Source organism: Rhopilema esculentum, chromosome 9, assembly GCF_057945365.1.
Source record: "Rhopilema esculentum isolate cy_ngs chromosome 9, ASM5794536v1, whole genome shotgun sequence".
In the NCBI taxonomy this organism is placed as follows: domain Eukaryota; kingdom Metazoa; phylum Cnidaria; class Scyphozoa; order Rhizostomeae; family Rhizostomatidae; genus Rhopilema; species Rhopilema esculentum.
Window position 1 is genome coordinate 11257756 of NC_142823.1, and position 24045 is coordinate 11281800.

General features: G+C 36.7%; 1 protein-coding gene, 1 long non-coding RNA gene and 2 pseudogenes across 2 annotated transcripts; 2 read left to right on the forward strand and 2 right to left on the reverse strand.

The window, feature by feature from the left end:
- The first annotated feature begins 2913 nt into the window (after positions 1-2913).
- LOC148959652 (uncharacterized) lies at positions 2914-3990 on the forward strand (annotated as a pseudogene).
- A 785-nt stretch (positions 3991-4775) lies between these two features.
- LOC148959653 (uncharacterized) lies at positions 4776-13101 on the reverse strand (annotated as a pseudogene).
- Positions 13102-15086: 1985 nt separating this feature from the next.
- LOC148959654 (uncharacterized) lies at positions 15087-16516 on the reverse strand. Its single transcript, XR_016144079.1, has 3 exons — positions 16383-16516; positions 15820-15860; positions 15087-15218 (listed from the first exon to the last, which is right to left on the reverse strand). It is a non-coding gene; the product is annotated as an uncharacterized LOC148959654 (long non-coding RNA).
- A 5858-nt stretch (positions 16517-22374) lies between these two features.
- LOC148959655 (uncharacterized) lies at positions 22375-23690 on the forward strand. Its single transcript, XM_089110255.1, has 3 exons — positions 22375-22504; positions 22698-23132; positions 23580-23690. Exons 1-2 carry the CDS (start codon positions 22460-22462, stop codon positions 23130-23132), a joined length of 480 nt encoding a protein of 159 aa, XP_088966381.1. The 5' UTR covers positions 22375-22459; the 3' UTR covers positions 23580-23690.
- The last annotated feature ends 355 nt before the right edge of the window (positions 23691-24045 follow it).

The following is a 24045-nucleotide window of genomic DNA, read 5'->3' on the forward strand; positions in this document are numbered from 1 at the left end:
CCTACCACTCTCAGGGAAATGGTTTCGCAGAGAGAAATATTCGTAGCGTCAAGGACATGCTTCGCTCTGCCCTCTTACATCGTTCGTTGAACCAATCCAAGTGGTCTACAATATTGCCTGAATTAATTTTTGCCCTAAATACGAGTGTCAGTAAGGCCATAAATCATGTACCTTTTGATATTGTGTTTGGCAGATCTGCACGCCTCCCTATCGATGTTCTATTCGCTACTGCTGACCATACTCCGATGGATTCTAACACTCCTACCGAGTATGCAAACGATCGCAATCAAACAATAAAGACGGCCTATGATGTTGTAATCGCAGAGACCGATGTTGACCGATGTTGTAATCTCCAATTAAGTAGATCAAATATGCAAAAACAATATAACAAGAATATTCGTTTTAATGACTTTCCCCAAGGTGCAAAGGTATGGCTTAAAGTAAAGTATTATAAGACCGGCGAGAATCGTAAACTAGCTCCCCGTCGCCGGGGTCCATGGACAGTCCTTCAAAAGTTGCCTAACGGAGTAAACTTTAAGATTGAAAACGACCAGACTAAAGAAACGAAAACCGTTCATCATGATCGCTTAACACCAGTTGCCATGGACAAAAACACAGATCGTCCAGTTCAAGACGTGATGTTTCATGATCGTTTCTTTCGTCAAGATGATATTCTGGATCGTTTCGCATCAAAGACAAATGACTCTGAATCTGATGAAGAAAGGGTGTATACCAGTTCTGACGAAGACTACACTACCGATACGGACAATGAGGAATTCCATGATGACAATGAACGACCCTACAGACGATATAATTTGCGGGAAAGAAGAGCACGTCATTTTCCCGAGAACATTCCATGGACAGCTATTCAGTTATAGGAAGGGGGAAATGTTAGGGAGTATAGTTATTGCATTACATCTACCCCGGTATTCGCCTTAAGAACATTACGTAATATCCACCTTTGTATATAATTCGGTTTTGTTGTGTTTTGGTTATTCTGTGATAGATCTCATACAAGTAACCACTGGAAGTATTCTCCTATTGAGTTTCGACTCTGGCTACAGCTTGTCTGTTCTTTCTTGGAGGAAAGTTCCTTAAGATTGGAACAATACTGTTTGCGAAATTCTGGTCAGCATCAACTTCTACTCTATTATCTCCTTTCAATGCTTCGTATAGAAGTTTATCGGGATGCTCATCATCTGAAATCAATAGTTTTCTTTGAGGTAGTGTTGCAGCTTTTGTTTTTCGTTTCCCTGGTATAGTGCTCATCGATTCTAGGCTTGATGCAGGACTTGGGGCAAAAGGGACAGGACTAACAGGCGATGCCAAGCTTTTTCCAAGAATTTCTTGCATAGGGGCACTTTCCTGTGGCAAGTTGCTGACTGTAGGCCGATTTGTTACTTTATCTCTATGAATTTGTAGCTGGTGAAAAAGCTTACATTCAGGCAGTGAGCTTGTGGCAACACCAGATTGTGTCATCAAGTCTCTCTTTTTAAGCATTTGAAAAGGTTCTCTTTGGAGTTTTTCCAAATCTTTTTTAAATACATGAAAAAACAGGGTGAGATGAAAAGTATATGCACTTTTTTTTAGACAATACATGTCAACTAAGAAAGATTTCAAAACCTATGAGACCCTGGAGTCTCGTTATGGCTTATTTGTCTAAAGATCATTTGTAATTTGCTTGTAAGTTTTTCCCAATTAAGCAAAAACAAAATGTTAGCGAAAATTGAATCCAGAATCCAGTGTGCTCTTATGGCTTCAAAACGATTCAAGGGCAAGGAGGGCTTAAACTGAAAGTTAACACTCACCATTCCTCCCACACTTTTCCGCAATTCTCTCCCAAGCTTTCTGTTTCATCTGGGTATCTTTGAAAGCCCTGCAGCTAGTGTCCCATATGTATTTGTACGACCGTACATCTTCAACAAACATTTCATCAAAACTTCTTTCAGCATCTTCACTGTCCTCTGTAACATTAGCTAAGTAAAAAGATGAATTTTCATCATTGGCCAATGCTGAGGCCTCTGTTTCGCCAGAAGCTGCCCCTGTTCGCCAGTTAACTTGTACCCTGCTTTGATTTTGCATGTTGGTAAAGAATGCCATTAGCTCTTTGTTAGAATAAGGAACGTTGGAAGCCATACTAAAATTAGACCACTTTCGCAATGACGTCAAACGGCTTTTGATAGTGAGGTACCATATCGAAAACGAGAATACCGATGTTCCAACATCATTTTGCAAATAGTAAGCACTGCGATTCGAACTACTATTGGAAATACATCCGCTTAAAATTGATCTATTCGTGAAAATGAGTCAGAAAGAGCACTGTGAAATGTCGGAAAGTGTTTCCAAGAAAAAGAAGAGGTCTCTTGGACGTCAATGTGCAGCATACGGATGCTATAGCACTTCTTATAATACCGACGGAACTGCAGAAAAATCCTGAGAAACTTCGTTGGTGCAATTTAATTGAAAGAGTAGATGGAAGAGATGATTTTAAAGTTACAAGCGCGACTGTTCTTTGTGAAAAACATTTTGCTGATGCAAATATCAAACGTAATCCCACTCACTGGCGTCTAGTTACTGGGACTGTTCCTTCCCGTAATCTCTATGAAAGTAGCACAATAGCAATAAAGCCTAAGTCATGCAAACCTCCGACACACCGTTCAATCCAATTGCCAATTGCATCTACAGTTCCTGGACCATCTTCACCGTTCAATCCAATTGCCAATTGCATCTACAGTTCCTGGACCATCTTTCACTGTTGCTGAATCTGCTGCTACTGATTTTCTTCCAGATTTCTTTGAAGAAGCACTTGATGTTGCTGATAATTCTGTTACAATATTAAGGCAAACAGATTTCTCTTTTGTAAATTCAGCTGTTTATCTTCCTTCTGACTCTGGTGATATTGATAATGAAATTATGAAAGCCTTTATTGAATCTGATAACTTCAAATCAGAAGCTGAAGCATTGAACCTAAAGATTTCTACATTGAACAATCAAGTGGCCCTTTTGGAGTTACAGATAGCAGAATTAAAGAAGTCCCTCTTTTCAATTGAAAAATTAAAAGCTGATGAATCTGCAACAAAGTTTTACACTGGTTTCCCTAACTTCTCTTCTCTACTGGCAACTTTTGAATATTTTGAACCAAAATTGTCTCGAATGCATTACTGGCGTGGTAAACAATCATCTCTCAATACTGATCTTGAATACCATGAAAAATCTTCCTTAAAGCCTGGCAGAAAGCGCACACTTTCTCATCTAGAAGAGTTTGTGTTGGTGTTGATGAGACTGAAAGTTGGCTTGTTTGTTTCAGATTTGTCTGATCGCTTTGGAATCTCTCCTGGTCAAGTTTCAAAGATCTTTACAACCTGGATTTGCTTTTTGTATCATGAACTCCCAACTTTATTTCCGTTTCCATCTCAAGACCTTGTGCGTAAAAATATGCCATCTCAGTTCAAAGATTTCCCCACAACTAGAATTATCATTGATTGTACTGAAGTTTTCATAGAGGTTCCATCATCAATGAAATCACAGTCACAAACATAGTCAGATTACAAACACCACAACACATGGAAGGCTGTTGTTGGAATTTCACCAGTTGGATGCATTGCATTCATATCAAAGTTATGGTCTGCCAGAGTTTCTGACAAAGAAATTACTCTCAAATCAGGTGTGTTATCACTTTTAGAGGATGGTGACAACATCATGGCAGATCGTGGGTTTGATGTAAAAGATATCCTTCCTCCTGGTGTTACTTTAAACATTCCTCCTTTTAAAGGCACAAGAGCACAGCTTTCAGCAGAGGAAACTGAAGAAACAGCCCGAATTGCTTCAGTGCGCATACATGTAGAAAGAGCCATAGGAAGAGTTAAAAATTATCACATCCTTGATGGTGTTTTACCTCTTTCACTGTACCCTGTTGCTGATCAAATCTTCACAGTATGCTGCCTCCTTACAAACTTTTTACCTTTTTTAGTAAATTCAAATGATAACTAGGTATAGCAGAAATAACAAATAGCAAGTCACCATTTAGGTATAACGTTTAATAATATATATATATTATATCACCAATAGAATTTTCTGCAAAAAATAATTATGAATAATTATATATATTTGTATGGCTCAGTGGAATTAGCGTTGGTTTTTGAAGCAGCAAACTGGAGTTCGATTCCAACCACGAGTGGTTTGATACAATTGGGCAGCACCCTTGTGGTAATTATTTTCCTCCCGTCAGCCTTAATCTTATGATTACATATATATAGTATACACATAGTTGTATCTAATGAAAATTTCTGTTTACTGTTCTGTCATATAGTGCTAGATGTTGTATGGGCAGAGCTGTACACATTTTTTGTCAATAAAACAGGATGGTTCTAAGTTGCTACATGCTTAATGCAAACATTATGTAGCTGTATATACAAATATGTTCGAAATATCATATTTTATCAAAATAGTTGTCTAAAATGTATGTTGATTGTCCAAATCATAGTATTCCCAATAATGTCACAAATACATATTATCTGAAAGTATATTAACTATGATGTTATACAGTGTAGATAAACATATTTTCAACCTTTAACAACTGTCTGTACAAAGATATCTAATACAATCATATTATACAATGCAAAAACGGCTTTGTGTGTATATTCAAGTTTTTAAAATTATCAAACGTATAGAATTAAGAATGTTTTGTGATGGCTAGCTCAGTAGTAGAGATGATATTAAATACTTCTACAAATACTTATCTTTATTTAAAATAATACATACTGGTCAATTACTTATTACTTCAGATATATTATCACTTCATAAAATATGCTTTTTATCAAAATTCTCCCAGCCACCATGCAAATATAATTTATATCCCTGTTTAACACGCTTTGTAAAAACTCAGGGAGAACTGCTCTACAAAAAAAATACTTCAGTCTTGGAAAAACATAATTGACCATAAATTCTTCATCAAAGCAAATGGTTTCAACAAACAATGGCCTCCCAGTTCCAAACCAAACTATAAAATCAACTCTCTTTAAGTTTGCACAAAACATTTGGCCTTGAACTTGGTAGAAGTATGCATGCTTGCGCTTCAGCCTAAAATTACCACCATCTTCATCAAGAAAGAACTTCTTATCCTTCAGAGCTTCTTGAAGAGACATGTTGTACTTGGAAAATGGACATTTGATTTCCAATCCCCATGTTTCATTTTTGTAAGTGACTACACCATCTAATGAAGCACCAAGATAAGGGAATGAGGTAGACAATTGCAGACCAACATCAGAAACTTGAGCATTGATACCTTTATCTTTCAGTAACATTATATAAAGCTCTTTAACATGTCCTTCGTGTTTCTGGCCATGGCAAGTTGCAGCTGTTGTGAAAGTTTTATAAAACATAGAGTTAAGCTTAGAAGAAGGTTCAACAGAGTTTACAGCAGCAGAGTAAAAATTGGATGCAGTGATACGATACATTCGATGCTTTTTCCAATCATCATTTGAAGCTTGACCATGTGTTGTTTTTTCAATATTGGAAATTTCTTCTTGGGACAATGTTGTGTTTTGGCAATAAATGTCCATCATTTCTTTGAAGGAGGAAGTTGAAATATCGTAATATTCATTGAAGGGATGGATTCATAGAAGAAAGGATGTTCAGGACTGGATGCAGTGGCTTCAGTTAAAGCAAGTGTGTCAGAATCTGCAGGTTCAGAAATTTCATGAAAGCCAAAAAAACCACTGTTTGGTAAAGCTTCTGCCAATTTCATTTTGAGGGCTTCAAGTCTTTTATCATCAATAGCTTTATCAGATGGAGCACGTGGATCAAAGGATTTATAGTGAGACAAATTACTTTTATCATTGTCCTTTCCAAACTTGATTTTTTGTATTATCACTTCATCTATTGGAGAGGGATTGATGGATTTAAGAGCAGTTGCATTTGGAACATTCCAAGAAGACAGCTTTGAAGTGCATGATACAGCAGATGGATACTCTCGTAAACCACGTCTGTTGAAGTCTTCAAGAGCAAAGAGAACACCCCCAACATGGTTGCAGTTGCCAAAACCACCAAGACCAATACCAGCAGGACAAGTACATGCAGCAGAGCAAACATCACCAGAATTGATTGACAATTTTAAAATTACTTTGTATAAACACTTCTTCATTGAAGCTTTGACTCTGACATCAAAATAAGAAAAGTTGTTATATGTTGCAACGTCAATCTTCTTTATAAACCCTTCATAAAAGAACTGGAAAGCTTTCAGCTTCTTATATGATGTACTTTTCAAAAGAATGTGCTTGAACTTGGACGTTCTTATAACCAAAAATTTGTACAACTGCAGAAAATTAAAAGCCAGTGTTCCACGTAGGTCAGATGTCCATGGAGGATGCTGACATTGCTGATGGAATGCTTCGTAGGTGTATTCTTTCTCATGGCAAAGGAGAGAGGATTCATCTGACACATCTTCAGAATGCACACTAAATGTTTTTGCACGGCAAAATACGGCAAACATGCGAAGAACAAGATCGGCCTTAACACCGGATGTTTTCTCCTTGTAGCACTTCAAAATGCTCTTTAATTCCGCTACTGTTAATGACCCCAAATCTTCCAAACACTCGACAACTTTTCCTTCAGGAAGCAATGATTGAAACTCTTCCATTTCAAGATCTTAACTGCTTAAGTTTAATCAAACAAACGCTTCTAATTTTCCAAACAAGATCAGTGTTTCGATAGTTGTGCGAAAATGCCAAGGCAACTGGAACATCGGTATTCTCGTTTTCAATTTCGCACCTCGGTTTAAAAAACCTTTTGACGTCATTGCGAAAGTGGTCTATTCTGTTGTTTATAAATAAGTTCATACTTATTTCTTAGTTCTTCACTTTCACTGAAAGTTAAGCACCCAGCCCAACCCCCCCCCCCCCTTCAACAAAATATTATGTGGAACCTCAACTCATGAAGAAAAACTTCATTGCCACATGTCATGCATTTTCCTTCAATGATGATTTGCTGTCTTGAATGATTTTCTTGGTGCAGAAATTCTTATAGATTGGCCGTATAAAAATCTTCCCTTGTCCCCTTCCAATCTTTGCCTTAATGTCCTCGGCTGCTAAGCTGCAACTGAGAATAATCAGACCCTGAGAGTTAGAGAGTCATTACATAAGCTCAAAGCCTCCACAATCTTTCAGCTGTGGATAGCCAGAAGGGAGTGCTCCCAGTTCAGGCATATCTGCAGATGTTAACTTTTGTCTTACTTCATTATCATCATCAGATAGATGATTTTTCGAAGACCAGGTCCAGCATTGTGTAATATCTCTTTCTAATATCTCTGTTTGTGTTGGCACTTTGAAAGCAAACTTATCAAACAAACAGTAGAATTGAACTGTTCATGTTTGGGAAAATTTCTTTCTGTTTAGTGCATCTTCGCAGTTTCCACCATCTTTGTCTCTGCTTTTATTGCTTTTGCTAGAGAATAAGGAAGCTCTTTCTCACAAAATGTCACAATATGATCTTCCTGAAAGTGACAGTGATGGTCTTTCATCTATGCCATCAACATGCTTTATTAGACCTACCTCCTTTCTGCAAGTATCGTCTAATCTACAATCTTGGACAGAAATGGTTGAGACTTGTCAAGGAAAGCTTACATTTTCCACCATCTTGATTGCTAGAAAACATGCGTTTCCTTTGTTTGTTTGCCATTTTCGAAGTCCCATTACAAGTCTGCCTAAAGAAGTTTTATGGAAGCTGGCCGAGAATATTTCCATGATAGACTTGTTGCCATGAATGTTGACTGTCGGTTTCAATGGATTCTCCAAACCCAACCTAACACCAGTGAGGATCAGAGAGGACCACCTCTGAAGCCTTGGCTAAACTGGGCAACATTGTCGGGCAATATGCACAAATTCCGAATGTTACTCAAATGTTGCCCAGTTTGGCCACCATGTCAGCCAAAAAATTCATCAAGAAAATTGTATGTTTCCCAGCTTGGCCACATTGTTGGCCAACAATTCACCTTGCGCTTTACTCAAGAAATGGCGTGTCCAGTGTTGATGCTGATAGTATGGAATGGGAAGAAAATGATGGGAAAGAAAATGAAAACGACAGAGGTGCAATCATTCTTGAAAAGCTAATGAGGAAGTTGTCTATAACAAGTCAGACAAGCGCTACTGGTTATATGAGCGCTCGACCAAAGAATGCTGCGATGTCAAAAACAGTGTGTATAAGAGTTGTATAAGTGTACTTGGAAGTATTTTGATGCCCTTTCATTTATTTCTGCAATTTTTCAAGCAGGGCAAAGACTGATACAATAAATGATTTTGGTGATAACTGTTGGAATCTGTCTCAGGAAAACTGTTGTGATTCTTCTCAACCCTCAAAGTGTCTATGAAGCCAACATGTTTTTTGTCTAAATAAACTTAAACGGGGACCTGTTTGGAACTTTTCCTGAATGAGGTTAGAAATAAGGGCTAGAAGGCGAAGAGTTAAAACAATTCACTTGTAAATTTCTACTCACACAGATCATATGTAAATCTGTAAACCTGTAAATCTCTACTCACGGTTGCTGGAATAAATCGTTTGAAGCCTTTTGATATGGAAACTAGGCGGAAACTTGAAGACTGGGAACTGAATGATTTGGATGAAGAATCAGATGATTCTACTGAGAGTGAATCTGAAAGAGAGAGAGTCGGAAATGCCGACTGGTGCGTTTGTGGGAGTAAATGTAAGGCAATAGAAACATATGCCAAAAGTCTTTGGAGCCAAGAAACTAACGATAATCCAGAGAATCACTTCCAAGGTAAACGTATTTGCTTTTCATTAAAAAAACCCATATAACATTGTAAACTATACACATTTGTAGTAAAATTTTTGAGTTCGTTGTAAATATACACAAATATAGTAATTTATTAGAAATAAATGCCACAAAGTATTTTCTTAAGAATACTAGCAAGATTTAAAGAATTAAAGAAAATAATAAACTTATTTTGATGCTCGCAGAGGAACTGCGAATCAGAGCCTTCACACAAAGAGGGCAGAATGAGCATTGCCCCCCCCCCCACTTTTTGCAAGACAATAGAGCTAAATGTTTCTTTGAACCCCTCACTATCCATCCTGTGTCAGAGCCCATAATAATAGAGAAATATAAAATTACTTATTCAGTTACTATTACAATTGCTTATTACACTGTGTTAATTTTCTTAAGGCCAAAGTTGCATATCTTTGTCTGCGGATTTCAAGAACACTCCTAGCATTAGACATCAAATGAAGAAGATCATACTATTAAAAAACATTTGACTGTTACACACATGTATAATTTAGGCCACGGCCCTTTTGAAACTGCTCAGCAAAAATGAACCATAATCGCGAAAATATGTTTTTAAATACGCCATTAAGATCTTATTCCATAGTGTAAAGCATCCTTGTTGTTTTTTAGTCTTGTCAATTTGATGTGTTATCTTTATTGCACCAGAAATATTTCCAAATATCTCAACCTCGTAACTGATTTACTACTGCGTTGCTGTTTTCTTGCCTTGCAAATGGAAAATTACAGATCGCCGCAAAGGTTTCACTTGAGTCTGTGAGAGGAGCCTCGTGTTGTCTCTCTAGCTTTTGTTATACCTCATTGGTTAATTCATAAAAACCATAGTGCATTAAAAGTAATACACCAACTCGAAAGATTTCAAAAATAGGAAGCGCCAGTAGTATAGGGAAACTATATTTTAGATTTTTTTTTCATAATGGTTGGTCAAACAAAAAAAATTGCTTTATCGCAAGCATTCAAAGAATTCAAATATTTGAAGTATGAAATGAATTTACTGCAATGAATACGCTATGTAAGTGGAAGCGATCTCTGATTGGCTGAACGCTGGCGTCCCTAGCTACGTGGTGGCTATGGGAATTAGACCTAAGTGCTCATAAACAAACAGCAATTAATTATTTCGATCTCAAGTAGATTTTCGTTGCGTTTTACATTCTTATGGAGATGCCAAAATACTGCTGTGTGTTGGGTTGCAACTCAGACTCAGAAATTAATCCCGACTTGTTGTTGCACCAATTTCCAAGTGACAAGAAGCTTTCTAAAGCTTTCAAAAATTTCGAAAGAACTGATTATTCTCAGCCAAGGTCCGATGTACCAGCCCAATTTCTAAGGCTTAGATTAAACAGAACTGCATTCCCAAGCTTGAATTTGAGGGGAAATGAGGTTGATGAACAAGAACCAAAGCCCCAATCTAGAGCTGCTCAGAAAAAGAGAGGTGAACATGAAGCCACCGTGGTTACAGTCACTCCATCCAACTTTTGGTTTGCCTGATGAAGCTCAAGCTTAATGTCCTACACTTTGATTTGGCTAAAAGATTTGGAGTTAGCAGAACAACCATAACCAATATAGTCTACACATATATTCATATCTTTGTAAAATTGATGCAAAATGTTCTGTTCCTTTGCCAAGAATCAGTCAAGTATGCCCGAGTCTTTTGGTGACTTTTCAAACTGCTGTTTCATTTTAGACTGTACAGAGTTCTGTTTATCAGCTCCAAGGAAGGACCTGGAAACAGAATGAGCTTTTTGTGTTTCTTAAATTTTACAGGCTGGAGATCTTATACTGGCAGACAAGGGTTTTCTTCTCCATGATATACTGCCACAAGGAGTATCTCTCAATTTGCCTGCCTTTTCAGGTGGCAAAGAAAGATTCACCAAGGCTGAAGCCATACTTTCAAGAACAATTTCAAGGTCAAAAATCCACTTGGAGAGGGCCATTGAGCGTCTTCGAAATTTTAAAATATTGCAGGCTTTGGAGACTAATCAAAGACAAGTTGCTAATAAAGTTTTTCAAGTTTGTGCAGCCCTTGTTAATCTGCAGTCACCAGTTATCAGTGGAATATTTAAGTGGTGAGACACTAATAGCATATTGCCTGTTGCCAAATATGTAATTTTTTATATACTGCGTAAGATTAAACTCTGCTTTGCCCCCCCCCCCATTCATTGAAACATGAGCTGTATGCCAGACACCCTCCTCTTTTAATAAGACACTTATTTGGCTCAAAATACATCTTTTGACATTCAGTGGCATAGACAATGAAAACGACGAACAATGAAAACAACGAAAAGTGATTTTTGCATTCACATAGTAAATCATAGTGAAGCTAGTGATTAATAACAATAAAAAACAGACAACAAACTGATAATTCAGAACATAACAATAAAAAATTTCATTTTTTGTGCAAATAAAATATGAACCTGCTATTAATTTATTGGTTTCAAGGTTGGTATTCAATAGAGTAGATGGGTTGATAGATCAAAAAAAATTCTGAAAACTTTTGCCCTTTGCATTATTTCAGTGCTATTGAGTAATTTTTTTTTTCTCAAAGTGAATAAAAGCTAGTCTCCTATAACCTCTTGGAACACCTCTGTTGAATATGACATATCAAAATGAAACTGTTGAAGACATAAATTTAATCAAATTTAGTGTACTTTTAAAACTACATCAACAAAACCCAACACAACAACTTCTTTCTTTTTGAACACCTTGAACCCCCTTGTTTCAAAAAAATTAAATCATTTATAAAAGTAAAATGTTTCAATAATGTTTCAACAAAGTATTTTCTCTTTCTGTGAATATCACTGCTTTTTCTCCTTAAAACATAGAAATAGGTTATTCAGTCAAATATAACGATGGTAATAATGTGTTTAGATAAAAGTCACTTAGCAAAAGTATATTGTTTTTCTCCCAATTCTCATCTTTTGGGACAAAAACAACATGCATGTCTTTAGTTGTCCAAACAACAAAATGTGCCCATTTGGTCCGAAGAACAGCCATTTCTGCTTGGACCTGATGACAGTAATTACGTGAATTATTGAGCATCAGGTCATGAGTTAAATAAAATTGTCTGAATGTGATGGAGAAGTCATTTCCTTCTCGATCATCTCATTGATAGAAGAGTCCTTGTATTTCCAAGGGCATTAATTTCCAGTGAAGAAATAATTGCCATTCATTTCTTTTGAAGAAATAATTCCATCTGGGGAACAACCAAGGTAGCCACATTGGAAAAGATGCAGTCCAGTTGAAGTGACTGTATTCCCTGTTTTTTCTTCATACTGTTTGCATACCACCTCTTCGTGCATTCCCCCCCCCCCCCACATTATACTGTCCTTGTTCATCAAGTTGCACTCTCCTTTTGGAGTTTTGAAAAGCGATGATGGTACTGCTTATTAGATTCCATATTACACTTAACTGCTCCTAACACTGAGCCAAAGTTGCTACCAGTTAAGTGCAATCTTCTTTACTGGCCCTACAAATGACTCTTCCTTTCTAGCTTTGTTGCTTCAGCAACCCATTGCTGCTGCTCTCTTGTCACTGCTACTTCTTTTACAATAGCTCCTTATTGTTAGCAAAGAGAGGCAGCAGATCTTCTATCAGATGTGGTCCTCTTGAATCCTTACTGGTGTCGAGTTCAGGCGATAGAATCCATCGAAACAGACAGTCAACATTCATGGTAACGAGTCTATCATGGAAATATTCTCGGTCAGCTTCTGTAAAGCTTCTTGAGCCAGCCTTGTAATGGGGCTTCGTCAGTAGGAAAAGGTCCGAAACAGTTTTCGTCTCTGATTCCCTCTTTGCTTTGCTTTTAGGCCTATGCATCCATAAATTAGGCAAAACTGTTTTGGACATGCCCTTTTTGTTGACATAAATGGCTGTAGCAGCCATATGACTACATAACCAATGTCCTCTAGGGCATTCACATTCTGCTGAGGTTATAAGTCCCTCACCATTTACGCTTAGGCCTTCTTTGTATGATCAATCTTTCATCGACGCACGACACTTTTTATAGCGAATCCATTAATTGTCATTTGTAGGACAAAACCTAAATGATATTTTGTTTCACCTTTACTCGCAACATTTTCATCATCATGAAAGAAATTTACCAATCCCGACAGACTAATAACTTGTTTTGCAATAACTACAAATGCTGCTACTTGGTCGAGCCAGCGTATCCAGTAACCACCGCAAAGCTAGGGACGCTGGCTCTCAGCCAGTCAGAGATTGCTTCTGCTCACGAAGCCCTTTTTGAATGCTCACCTTGTAAAATTGACCATCATTGAGCAATCTTTGACGGAAATATGAGAATGCATTGTTATAATTCAGCTGACAGGTTTGTTTAACCTATTTTTGAACTAAAAGGTATCTAGTCTGTTGTTTTAAGATTGCTTGAAGCTCTATACAGCTGCTATATTTCTTTTTTTACAGTGCTCTCGAATATTTCATCCCCTGTTTCATTTTACTTCTTTGTTTGTTGGATTGATCAAAGTTTCTGTATCAGACACGCTAGTTCTTGCAGGCAGCTCAGAAACTCTCGTAATGCAGTAGTATTTTTCATAACTGATAGCATGATTGTTGATTTTGGATATGGTTAAATTTGTTTGTTGACATTAAGCATCATATTTTATAGGGGCATGAGGAATTTTTTTATGGATTGGCATTTGTATGTAGTAAAGACGACGTTGCCAAAGGCTGCCAGAATGAACAACAACAGATGAGCAAAGATAACAGCAGAGTGGACCCCGAGAAATGGAAGACAAAGAAGAGGAAGGGCAAAAAGACAATAGAGAGATGAGATAGTGAAAAAGCTGGCAGCCTGTGGACTCATGTGGTTCAAGAGCGAAGAGCGTGGAGACAGCTGTGAGGCCACTCGCCAGCAGTGGGATGAACAGGCTGAGATGATGATTATGATGAAAGACAACCTTGACTCGGTCATTGATAACATTTTCAGTAAATTAAACACTTTTTTGCAATTGAGATTTTATTGGATATAAATGGCCACCAAGCAAAACTTCAATCTATTTAGAGTACTTGTTTATTAAATTTTTGTAATCAACATCTTTTGACAATTTCAATATTTTTACGATAGTCACAAGCATTATTGGTTCATTGAGATAGAGCTGCCTGAATGTAGGCATTAAATGCGATAAATTACTTCTCTTTCGCCAATGCTTTTGAAATATGATGATAAAAAAATAGTCGTGGTTATTTGCAGAAAATAGACACCTTGATCCTCTGGTTCTTTAGTTATGAGCAAAAGAAAACATAATTTGTTTTGTTTAAATAATCTCAATGTCAACAAATAATGGCTTACTTGCAGAGGTGCTACTCTTGACCACAACAATTCAGCATTCAACAATCAACAGTTTCAACATCATTAAAATACTACATAAATTTTCTTTTCAAAAAATAGTTTTCTTAAACTGATCAAAGTATCATGCACACTTGTTAGGGTCTGTTTATAAAAAATAATGAATTAAAAATTATTGAAGTTCCTTGAAGCTCTCTACACATATTTAAACTCCACTACCACGAGATGAAATATTTCAACAGACTCAAATTACACAAATGTAGAAAAACGAATTCAGATATGTTCATTAACAAAGATGTTATGTCTTGGAATATTCATTATTCGCAAATTTATGGGCAAATGCTCTGTTAAAGTCAATAGACGAATTTTTTTAAGAACAGATTCAAGTTTTTACCTTCTTATTTGAAATACAGAGTGATACATTTCTTCCAGCCAAATCCGGGTGAAAATACAGAGGATGAATCTGATTATTGAATTTGCAGAAGAAACAGCTCACGGAAGAACTGTTATAAGAATATGAAGAAATAGAGGCACTCGCCACAAAACTTTAGGAAACTTCAAAGGCAAGGGAAAAGCAGAAATACAAGGAATTTCAATTGGATTCTGCGGAGCTCAAAAAGTGTCAAGAAAAGAGAGGCAAATGGAAACACCAAATTGTCATGTTAAAGGGGCAAAATTCTGCCTTGCAGCTTGCAAACTAGCCATATAAAAAAATTCAGGACAATGCTGGCGTGCAATCGAACATAATAGTTGATGCTCCCTTGTTTGCCGATTTAATTAACAGAAGTGACCCTTTATTACAAGAAAAAACCCGTTTCTTTTATTACAAGGGAATCTTTTCAAGAACTACTTTAGCTAGCCTTTCTAATGGGCATTCTAAAAAAGATTGGCCTTTTATGATCCCACTGTGTAATTTCCATCACTGTTGAATCCCTCAGTTTTATCAATTGTTGTAAATATACCATTATAACAAATGTCAACTACATTCTTTGTTTCTTCACCGTAATCACAATGCCAGAAGTTGTTCCTCCAACTATTCTGTATCCTATCCGTTATCTGGGACCAAAATATCTAGGCTTTGTCCCCCCAAAAACCTCTTGCATTCTGATTCGACTTTTCCTTTAGAAAAAAAAATTCAGATATTTTTATGTAAATAGCAATATAATATAAAATATATAGCAATTTATAAAATATCAAATATAATTGAGCAACATGCTGTGTCACCTATGGGTATTCTTTTTGGCATGAAATCGTTTACACAGACCTAGTCAACTAGTCAGTATTGCATACTTCTTGCGCTGTCAAGGAATGCCAATGTTCGCAACAAGGTTGAGTTTGTTCCGCCTATTGTGGTAGGAATAGCCAATAACTGGTTCTGGGCTGCACATAAACGATCCTAACCTTGTAGGAGTTATGCATCGCAGATTTATCACATCCCTTTTCACACTGCAATCTCAAAATGTTTATAATTTCATCATACAAGACCATATATTTTGTTTAAAAAATTCCAATGTTTGTAAACTTCTTCGATAAATTTTACTTAAATTTGTATAAATACCTGCATTTTGCACACCAGCCAGTGAACTGTATAGTTGACAGGAATATACCTTGGCCTCTGCCTGACTATTTATACAATCTAGCTTTGCATGATAAAAATGAGACAAATTTACAAGATCTGCAGTACAAGAAAAATGTGAATCTAACCTGTGGTTACACTAACCTGATCATACATGTCTTCTTTTTGTTTTGGAGTTGACATAGCTGGAAAAAATTACTTTTTTCACAATGTTGATTTGTTAGTTTGAAAGGAATATAAAACCTGAAGGCAAGTGAATACTGTTGTTTGCTTATTTTAGAAGAGGAGGCAAGCAATATGTGACAAAAGATGTTAATTTGGGAGGGTATATCAGATTCATTATATTAAAGTGATGTTATGATAATTGTTAGTCCTTCTTGTCACTCTATATCAGAGACAAGATTGTTGCTCTATTCAATTTGATCTGTTACTATTTTTCCTCATCATTCACCCGTTATCTGATGTATGTTCTCATTAAATTAAATTCGAAATGAAATCATCCAATGCAGTAGACCAGGGTGCGAGGAAGTACATATAGTTAAAAAATGCACTCAAATGAAGCATTTATGTGATGGGGAGGCCTTCAATCAAATTTGTCACAAATCAAAAGATTTCCCAAATGACTGTAACCTGAGAAATGAATTTTGCTAATATGTTTTTAAATGTTTATACAAGAATATTATAGATGTTTCAAACTTGACACTTACAACATGGTAGAACACCAAAAACTCCTTCTGGAAACAGCTGCCTTCTGGTTTGCTGAATTTCTTCATCACTGGGATCATTTACCTCCTTGCCTGGACTCCCCTCTTCCTCTGCTTCTTTCATTTTTTTGAATTCATATTTGAATCCCTTTCAATCACACTGAATGATATTTTTCAAAATAAAACATTTAAGAATTACAAAATGCTCTTTGCAAGGTTCGGAAAAGATTTAAACTAGGTATTTTAGAATATTGATCCATTTACGTCATAAAGATTAATGTCCAGACATTCAAAATAAAAAGTATCTCACCTTTTCAAAGCATGTTCGTCGTTTTAGTGTGCAGGTCTCATATGATGACTTTATAAACGATGACATAATATCCTTTAGAATAAGAACAAGGACGTTATCTTGAATCTCCAAACTTGGAAAACCTTGTAATAGATTTTTCTACAATTTTGCAAGTCAATTGTAAGTGTTATTCATGTACAACCAATTTCATTTCAACTATAATAAGTTTTTATCTTTATATGTAACTATTAGACTTACTTCAACCTCCGAGGTTTCACCTTTTGTCTCTGCTTTATCAGTTTCAGCTAGAGTAATGTTAGATTACGTGATTGAATAATGTCTCAAATTCGAAAGCTGTTCAATTTTGTTCAAAAATTTTCTTTATTACGCAAATTGATGACAAAGCCTTATCAATTGAATATTACCTTGCAGTGTTGTTATGATCTGCTCCTCCAGAGCTTTCACCATATCTATGTCAGCAGACGATAGTTCACAGCAGTTTCTTTCTGTCTCAGGAATCTTAATTTCTGCTTCCAGATCACCTAAGTGAAAAAGTGTTTTGAGAATTTCACCTTGTTCACATTTCCTTTACATTTTAAAAGTTCACCAAATGCTTCTAGGGATTGTGCAAATGGATATTGTAGACAGTTTACAAAATGCAGGGCCACCAATAGAGGGGGCCACCAGGGCAAGTGCCCATGGGCAAAGGTCTATTCTTGGGCCCATTATCATGAGTCATAGTATCTATATAAATTGTCATATTCTAAAATCTATAATAATTATCCTGAAATCTATAATAATTGCTAAGCAAACTCATTGCTTCCCCAAAGGCTCTGCCTTGTTGCCCAGTAGAAATGACATATTGTTTGTGTTGATTATTGATGGAAAGACTGTTTGTGTTAATTATCGTCATGCTTTTCAAAGGACGAGTGTCATTAGGCACTGAATATGTCAAGAGAGCTTATGGAGAGACATTGAAATAAGATAGATTCGAATCTTTGTCTTGGTGAAAATGTTTTCTGTAATATGAAAAACTTCAAAACTTCATTCATCCACTCTTGTAAGGCTGTTGACAGCATTAACTTGGGAATTATGTGTCCTTTGGAAAGTTTTGGAAACTGTGTAAATTCTGTATTTCACAATGGTGCATTTAACTGTTACCACATTGAAAAATAGCATTGCAAAAATGATGGCTGTTGTATGTTTGTATTTCTTTATCAATTCTCAGGGCAGAGATAATGAAGAAATAAAATTTTAAAACATAAGGTGCCAGACTGCATTTACTGAGAGTTTATATTTCAGGTGTGTTTGTAAATACCATGATTATTTGTATGTTGTTATGTTCAAATAAAAACACAAGAAAATGAATTGAAGTTTTCTCTATAACATTGCAATTCTACACATCTTTTAACAATAGCTATGCTTCAGAACTTTTTCCATTTTAAGTTCAAGCCATGGCTGTCACGATAGGGCCACTGGACTGAATACAATTTATTGAACTGAATACAAATTTGTTCACCTCAAATTCGGCGAGGTTCTTGACGCTCGTTCTTCCAAGACTCAACTATAGTAATCCCTCGTTGTGCTGCATGTGAGTAAAGGCAGTGCTGAAACCAATGGAGATGATCTTCATCTTTGGCATCAAAGGGTGGGGCCTGCACCTTATTGTCTTCCATTGAACACAAAATGTTGTAGGCTCGCGCATCTTGAAAGCATTGCTGCTTGACATAAGTGAGCGATAAACAGGGTGGGACATTGGAGGATGTCAAAACATTTTGCATTTGCTGGAGAAATCGGTCCAGTGGCTCAGCTCCCATAAACTTTGGCAGTTGTAAATTTGGTAGCTTAGAGGTATTTGGGTGTCTTGCGGTGTGGGTGGAGAGTTGTGCAACAGTGGCAGAAAGCTCTTGAAGCTGTTGCGCTGTAGACTCCGAGGCATGTTTCTGGGCTTGTTGTTGGCTTTTAACAACTTCAGCAAGCCCATGTATGAGGCCCAACGTCTCTTCGTGATAGGTCGTAACAGTAGAGCATTGAAACGAGAACACCACTTTTTTCTGTATTCAAACCAAATTCAATCTCCTCTTATTTCCAATCTCTTGATTAATATTCTACTATTAATTATAATTGACAGGGACGGATCCAGGGAAAAGTATGACTGGTGCTCCAGCAAGGAGAAGGGCGTGGTGGGGGCAGGGTTATGGCAGGGCCATCAAAAAACTTTGATGCCACGCCCTGTCCTCACCAGAAAATGCTTTTCTATATACTGCCATTCACCCACACTTTGAGAAACTTTGGTAAAATATTCTTAAATTCTAACTTAGGATGGCCTGCAGGTTTCCTGGGTTGTTTTCTGTCTCATCATAATATTTTGAATCATCCCGATGACTGCGGAGGGACATATTATTTCTGCCGCATAAAAGGACCCCTTCAACAATTGGTATCAGCTTTTGTCTATTGATTTGTACCTGCTTTGAGACACTAGTGTCATATTGCACCTTAATTGATTGGCTTGTATTGTCCATAACCGCTCGAAATTGGTTTGCCCGTAAAACAGCAGTTGCATGAACTTGAGATCTGGTGCAGTGGTAATTGAATCTCTCTAATGCTGTTGCCCAATTGGTTAAAGGGGAGCGAAACAAATGAAAAAGCTTTGAAGTATTGTGACTGTATTCTCCCCTGAAGAAGACACAATCAACACAGAACGCACTATCAAGAGCTTTGGAATAGGCTAACCATGGGAATCTGGAGAGCCAGCTGTACTGAAACTTCCGACGAGAAGAACTCATAGGAAAGTGATAACTTGGCTCTGGTTTCCAGATATTACAAAGCATAGTAAGTTTTTCTGCATCTGACAGAGATGACAGTGTTTCCATAATCATTCCAATGTCGTTTGCGAGAGAGGTGACAGATGGTGTCGCTGTTTCTGTGTCACTGGAAGAGACAGTTGTAGCTGGAAATGTCACACTGCTGCTATCAAGCTTTGCAGGTGTAAGAGGTGTGATACCTGATTGCATTTCACAACCTTTATCTAGAAAATCATTACCTCTTGACTTTTTGTAAACAAAATTGCTAATGGAAAGTTGTCTTTTCCTATTATGTTCTGAGGTAGCGCTATAGGAATGGAGCCCTGAAGAATCTGAATGCAAAGATGTTGATGGCAATGGAGATGCTTTTTGAAGCAAGAGGCACAGTTTTACCCCTTCCTTTCATATTGTGGGAGGCTCTGGACTCTCTCTGAAGCATATCAAAATTAAGCAATGGAACATAGTGATCTTTCCTCAGAGGAATTTTGCCTCTATGCAAAAAATCTATCGGAACCATGGCACAGCGAAATATGTGAATAGGAGATAAATTTTCAATCAAACAAGCTTGTCTAGGATCAATATCTGAATTGGATAATAGGCTTCAATGGGTTGCTGAATGGCCGAAGCCAAAGCTAATAAGCTTTAAAAAGAAGCAGGTTTGTTTGTTCTTGCAGCAACTGATGCCTCAGCAAGAACAGCAGCAACTCTCTGTCCCTTTTTATAAGACTCTACAGCCTCAAAAGACAAAGATGCGAGAAATGCATGATCTTCCATCAAGAATGCACCTTCTTCATGGGCAGAGAGGATGAGCTGAATAGTAATCTGCATTGAGGTATATTTCAATACATGTTAGGGACTGCAGAGTTGCAGATAAAGTTTCATCGCCAATTAAAGCTAATGGGCATGAATTGAATAAACAGTTCCCATCACCAGTTCTCCTGAAAAATGTTAAAATAGGTATAAGAAAATTGTGAATAATATATTTTATATATGATGAGATTTAAATGGAGATGTCAAGGAGGATCCTGAACGATAGCAAGCAAAGAGTTTTTGTAAAACCCAAATTATGTTTTGGGAAAACAGTAATTGAATTACCATGAATAATAGTGCTTCTAATTTTTCAAAGACATAAATGTTTTATATGCACAAAATATAAGCATATATGCACTCTTATTGACTGCTAATCATCTACTACTCTTTCTTGCTGTTTGGACAGCATACATAGTTGCAGAGAGTCTATCAATACATCTTCCTTAACTAAATGCCTTCTAATGACATCACATAGTTGTTTATCAATTTTGTGTAAATTCAGGGAATAAATGTTATGTAAATTAGTCTTGTGTCAATTAGGGGACAAAAGTGGCAATTTTACCTCTGGAAGGAAAATATTTCTGATATGGCTTGAAAACACAAACATTGAATGGTCTGGATACCTCCTACATCTCTTGTTGGCTAGGTGATTTTATCTTTCTTTAGAAGGAGATTACCATATTTATTTGATGATCTATATTTATGCACATAAAACAGCTACTGCTCAACTAATTTTGGCAACACAATTAAATGCTTTTCTCATATTCAAATCTATTGTTTACTTGTCTGTCATTTAGTGCTCAGTATAGGCAAAACAGAACATGCATTTTGTCATAATTTTTGTTTCTGTATTAACAGTACTTGCAGGGCCTGTACAAAAAGGGAGAAAGTGTTCCATGCACCCATTGTTTTGAAGTAGAATTTACCAAAAGTCTAATGTTGAGATCCCTGTACATTTCAACAAATACATTCAAGTAGAACAGCTTTATCAAAATGAAGGTTTTAAAGGGAATAACAGGACAATTTTTTAAAATAAAGTTTTTAGTTTTAGAATAAAGTTTTGTGATTTCCAGATGATCTTAAAGTGTCACTGAACTACTTTAGTGAAAATTTTGACCATGTGTTTTTTTTATTTTATCCATTAATTCAGAGCCGCTGAATTGAATAGTGCAATTATTTTTTGCGTGTCATCTCTAAAACACCTTTTAATTGAGCCCGAAAGTGTTGATTTTTGTGATCTTTAGTGGGATCTACGCGGTCAGTCAGGAATGCGTGACATAATCTGATTTATACATCTGTCACGCACATACGGGTTTAGTATAAGTATACCAAAAGCCGGGTGAAATAGAAGTAAAGAAGAAGAAAAATACAGGCCGGAAAGTAAGGTACTGTGTTGCTGGAGCACCTAACAAAACCAGCTGTACAAATAATAGTTACACGCATGGAGTATCGATGCATATTTTCCCAAGAAACCTGCAGCAAAGAAGGCAGTGGGTCTCTCTCGTTTGAAGGCATAGAGCCGGCTTCACTCCATCTGCTACTTTTGTGTTATGCTCAATTCATTTCAAACTGACTGACTTTGCGAGGAGAATTGACATTATCATTGGAAACCAAAGTGAAAACATTAAAAGCCTAAGAAGGCTTGAAATCGGAGGGATTCCATCAATCGATGCAGCTGGAACCCTTTCAGGAACGCCGGAAAGCCAAAGGGATAAACAGAATGCGAGAAAGGTTCGTAGGGCCTAATTTTTTTACATTGAGTCTTTTCTTTTGGAGATGTATCAAATTTTAATTATAAACATACATATGCACAAGAAAGGCTTAAGGGCTCCAAATTAAGTTTAGGCTTTGATTTATACAAAAAGTAATGGTCTTTCTTGTGACATTTCTAATGTCCTTGTAGCTGTTCTGTTCAATGTTTCTTCAATGCCTACTCCCAAAATTACTTTTCAGGCTTTAAAACGATAGCAAAGTCGCCTGACATTGACCCCAAAACCAAAGGCACTGCCGATCCCTTCATCCTTGAATCTGTTCAATGCTCAAGAGAGGCTCATTTAGACGAGTTTGTAGACACCCTAACCTTAACAAAAAAAGCTAGCTGCCTTAAATGTCCAGTTTTGTCAGCTAAGCTAGTTACATGCCAGAAGAAGAACAGTAGGCTAAAGAAAGAGGTAAAGATGCTGAAAAAGAGAGTACATGAGTTGGAAAACCAGAATGACGATGTAAGTTTTTAAGGTTGCTGTCTAGTGCATGACATTTGAGGTTGCTGTTAGCGTTAAATTTGATGATAAGAACTTTAATAAATTTATAAAACATAGATTCCACACAGTGGTAAAGTTCTAGCAAAATAACAAGGGGGGCTCTAAACTATATCTGAATCTTACTAAGTATATCTGAACTACAAAATTTTCACAGGCAAATGAGGCAGGAACCAGCAATGCCATGGGGCTGCTTGGAGCAAAGAAATGTTTTGCCAGTCTGCAGAAAGAAAAAGTTGACATATCAACATTTGTATCAGACCGCTATACTGGAATTGCAAAGTGGATAAGGAACAACCAGAAAGATACCCATCATTATTATGACATTTGGCATGTGGCAAGGTCAATTTGTAAAAGGATTTCACAAGCTGCTAAAGAGAAAGGGTTGGACAGGCTGCAATATTGGGTCAAGGAAATTCGAAGACATTTGTATTGGTGTGTGTTATCGACAAGACAAGGCTTTGGTGCAATGATCACTGCTAAATGGACATCCATTATGAGGCATATTGCAAACAGGCATGATGGCCATGATAATCCGCTTTTCCAAAATGCAAACATGATCAACTGGAGAAGAGAAAATGGATCAAAATAGGTATGTTTATAGGTCCCTTTTTTTATCAACAGTACTGTGCTGGGGAAATCATTTAGCTTTGCTTTGAAAAAGTATTCATCATAATCAATTATATTCCTGGGACACTAGCCTATGATAAACTTGACTCAATTTTGATGAATACCAGAAACAAGCTGCCTTGAAGGGTTATAATTCCCTTTTAAACCATTGGCACCTGAAGATGTTATGCTTTTCATTCTTTGGCACAGAGTGCAGGTTTGACTTCTTAAAAACCCCTCTGCCTAAAAGCATAATTGCTGACTGTACCTGTAGAAACCAGAACTTTAAGCATTTCTGAAAATATCTGACAATATTCAGCTTTTTTCAACTTCGAGGTATAAAATAAAATTTAAACAATTGCATCTGCAGTGTATTTGAGAAGCAATTGTACTTTTTCTATATCTCTCTCTTACGAATTTATATATGCAGGCTGGGAGAGGTCTGGCATTATCGTATCCAAGAAAGCCTAACATCCAGCGAATAAGCCATCTATATGCAACGGCTTTTGAAAATCTGCAAGAAAGTTAAGATGCTTTGTAGAATTATCAAGAGGTTTCTTGAACGAACATTTAGTTTAATCAAGGAAAAATTGCTTTATGTACAATGAATTGAAGATTTCAGTTGGAATATTGTCTCTTACTGTATTCTCTAATTGCTATAACTTTATTATTGCTTATATAACTAACTTATGTACAAGATAGTTAATGTCTTTTCTAAATTTTTCAAAGCAGTTTATAGAAATGAGTTTACTGTGGAACGCCCAACTGTCTAAAGACTGTGTATTGCAGCATCTGTGTATTGCAATAAATATAGCATGTTTTGGCCTTCATTTTTCTTTGAGGAAATTCCACTCTCCTGGATAAATTTTTTTTATAAACCTACTCATTTCCTGTTT

Excerpts from the sequence above, each read along its gene's own strand:
- LOC148959655 (XM_089110255.1), top strand. The coding sequence starts at position 22,460 with ATGCTGAAAAAGAGAGTACATGAGTTGGAAAACCAGAATGACGAT. Across the intron at positions 22,505-22,697 it reads TGGAAAACCAGAATGACGAT|GCAAATGAGGCAGGAACCAG; the intron begins GTAAGTTTTTAA and ends AAATTTTCACAG.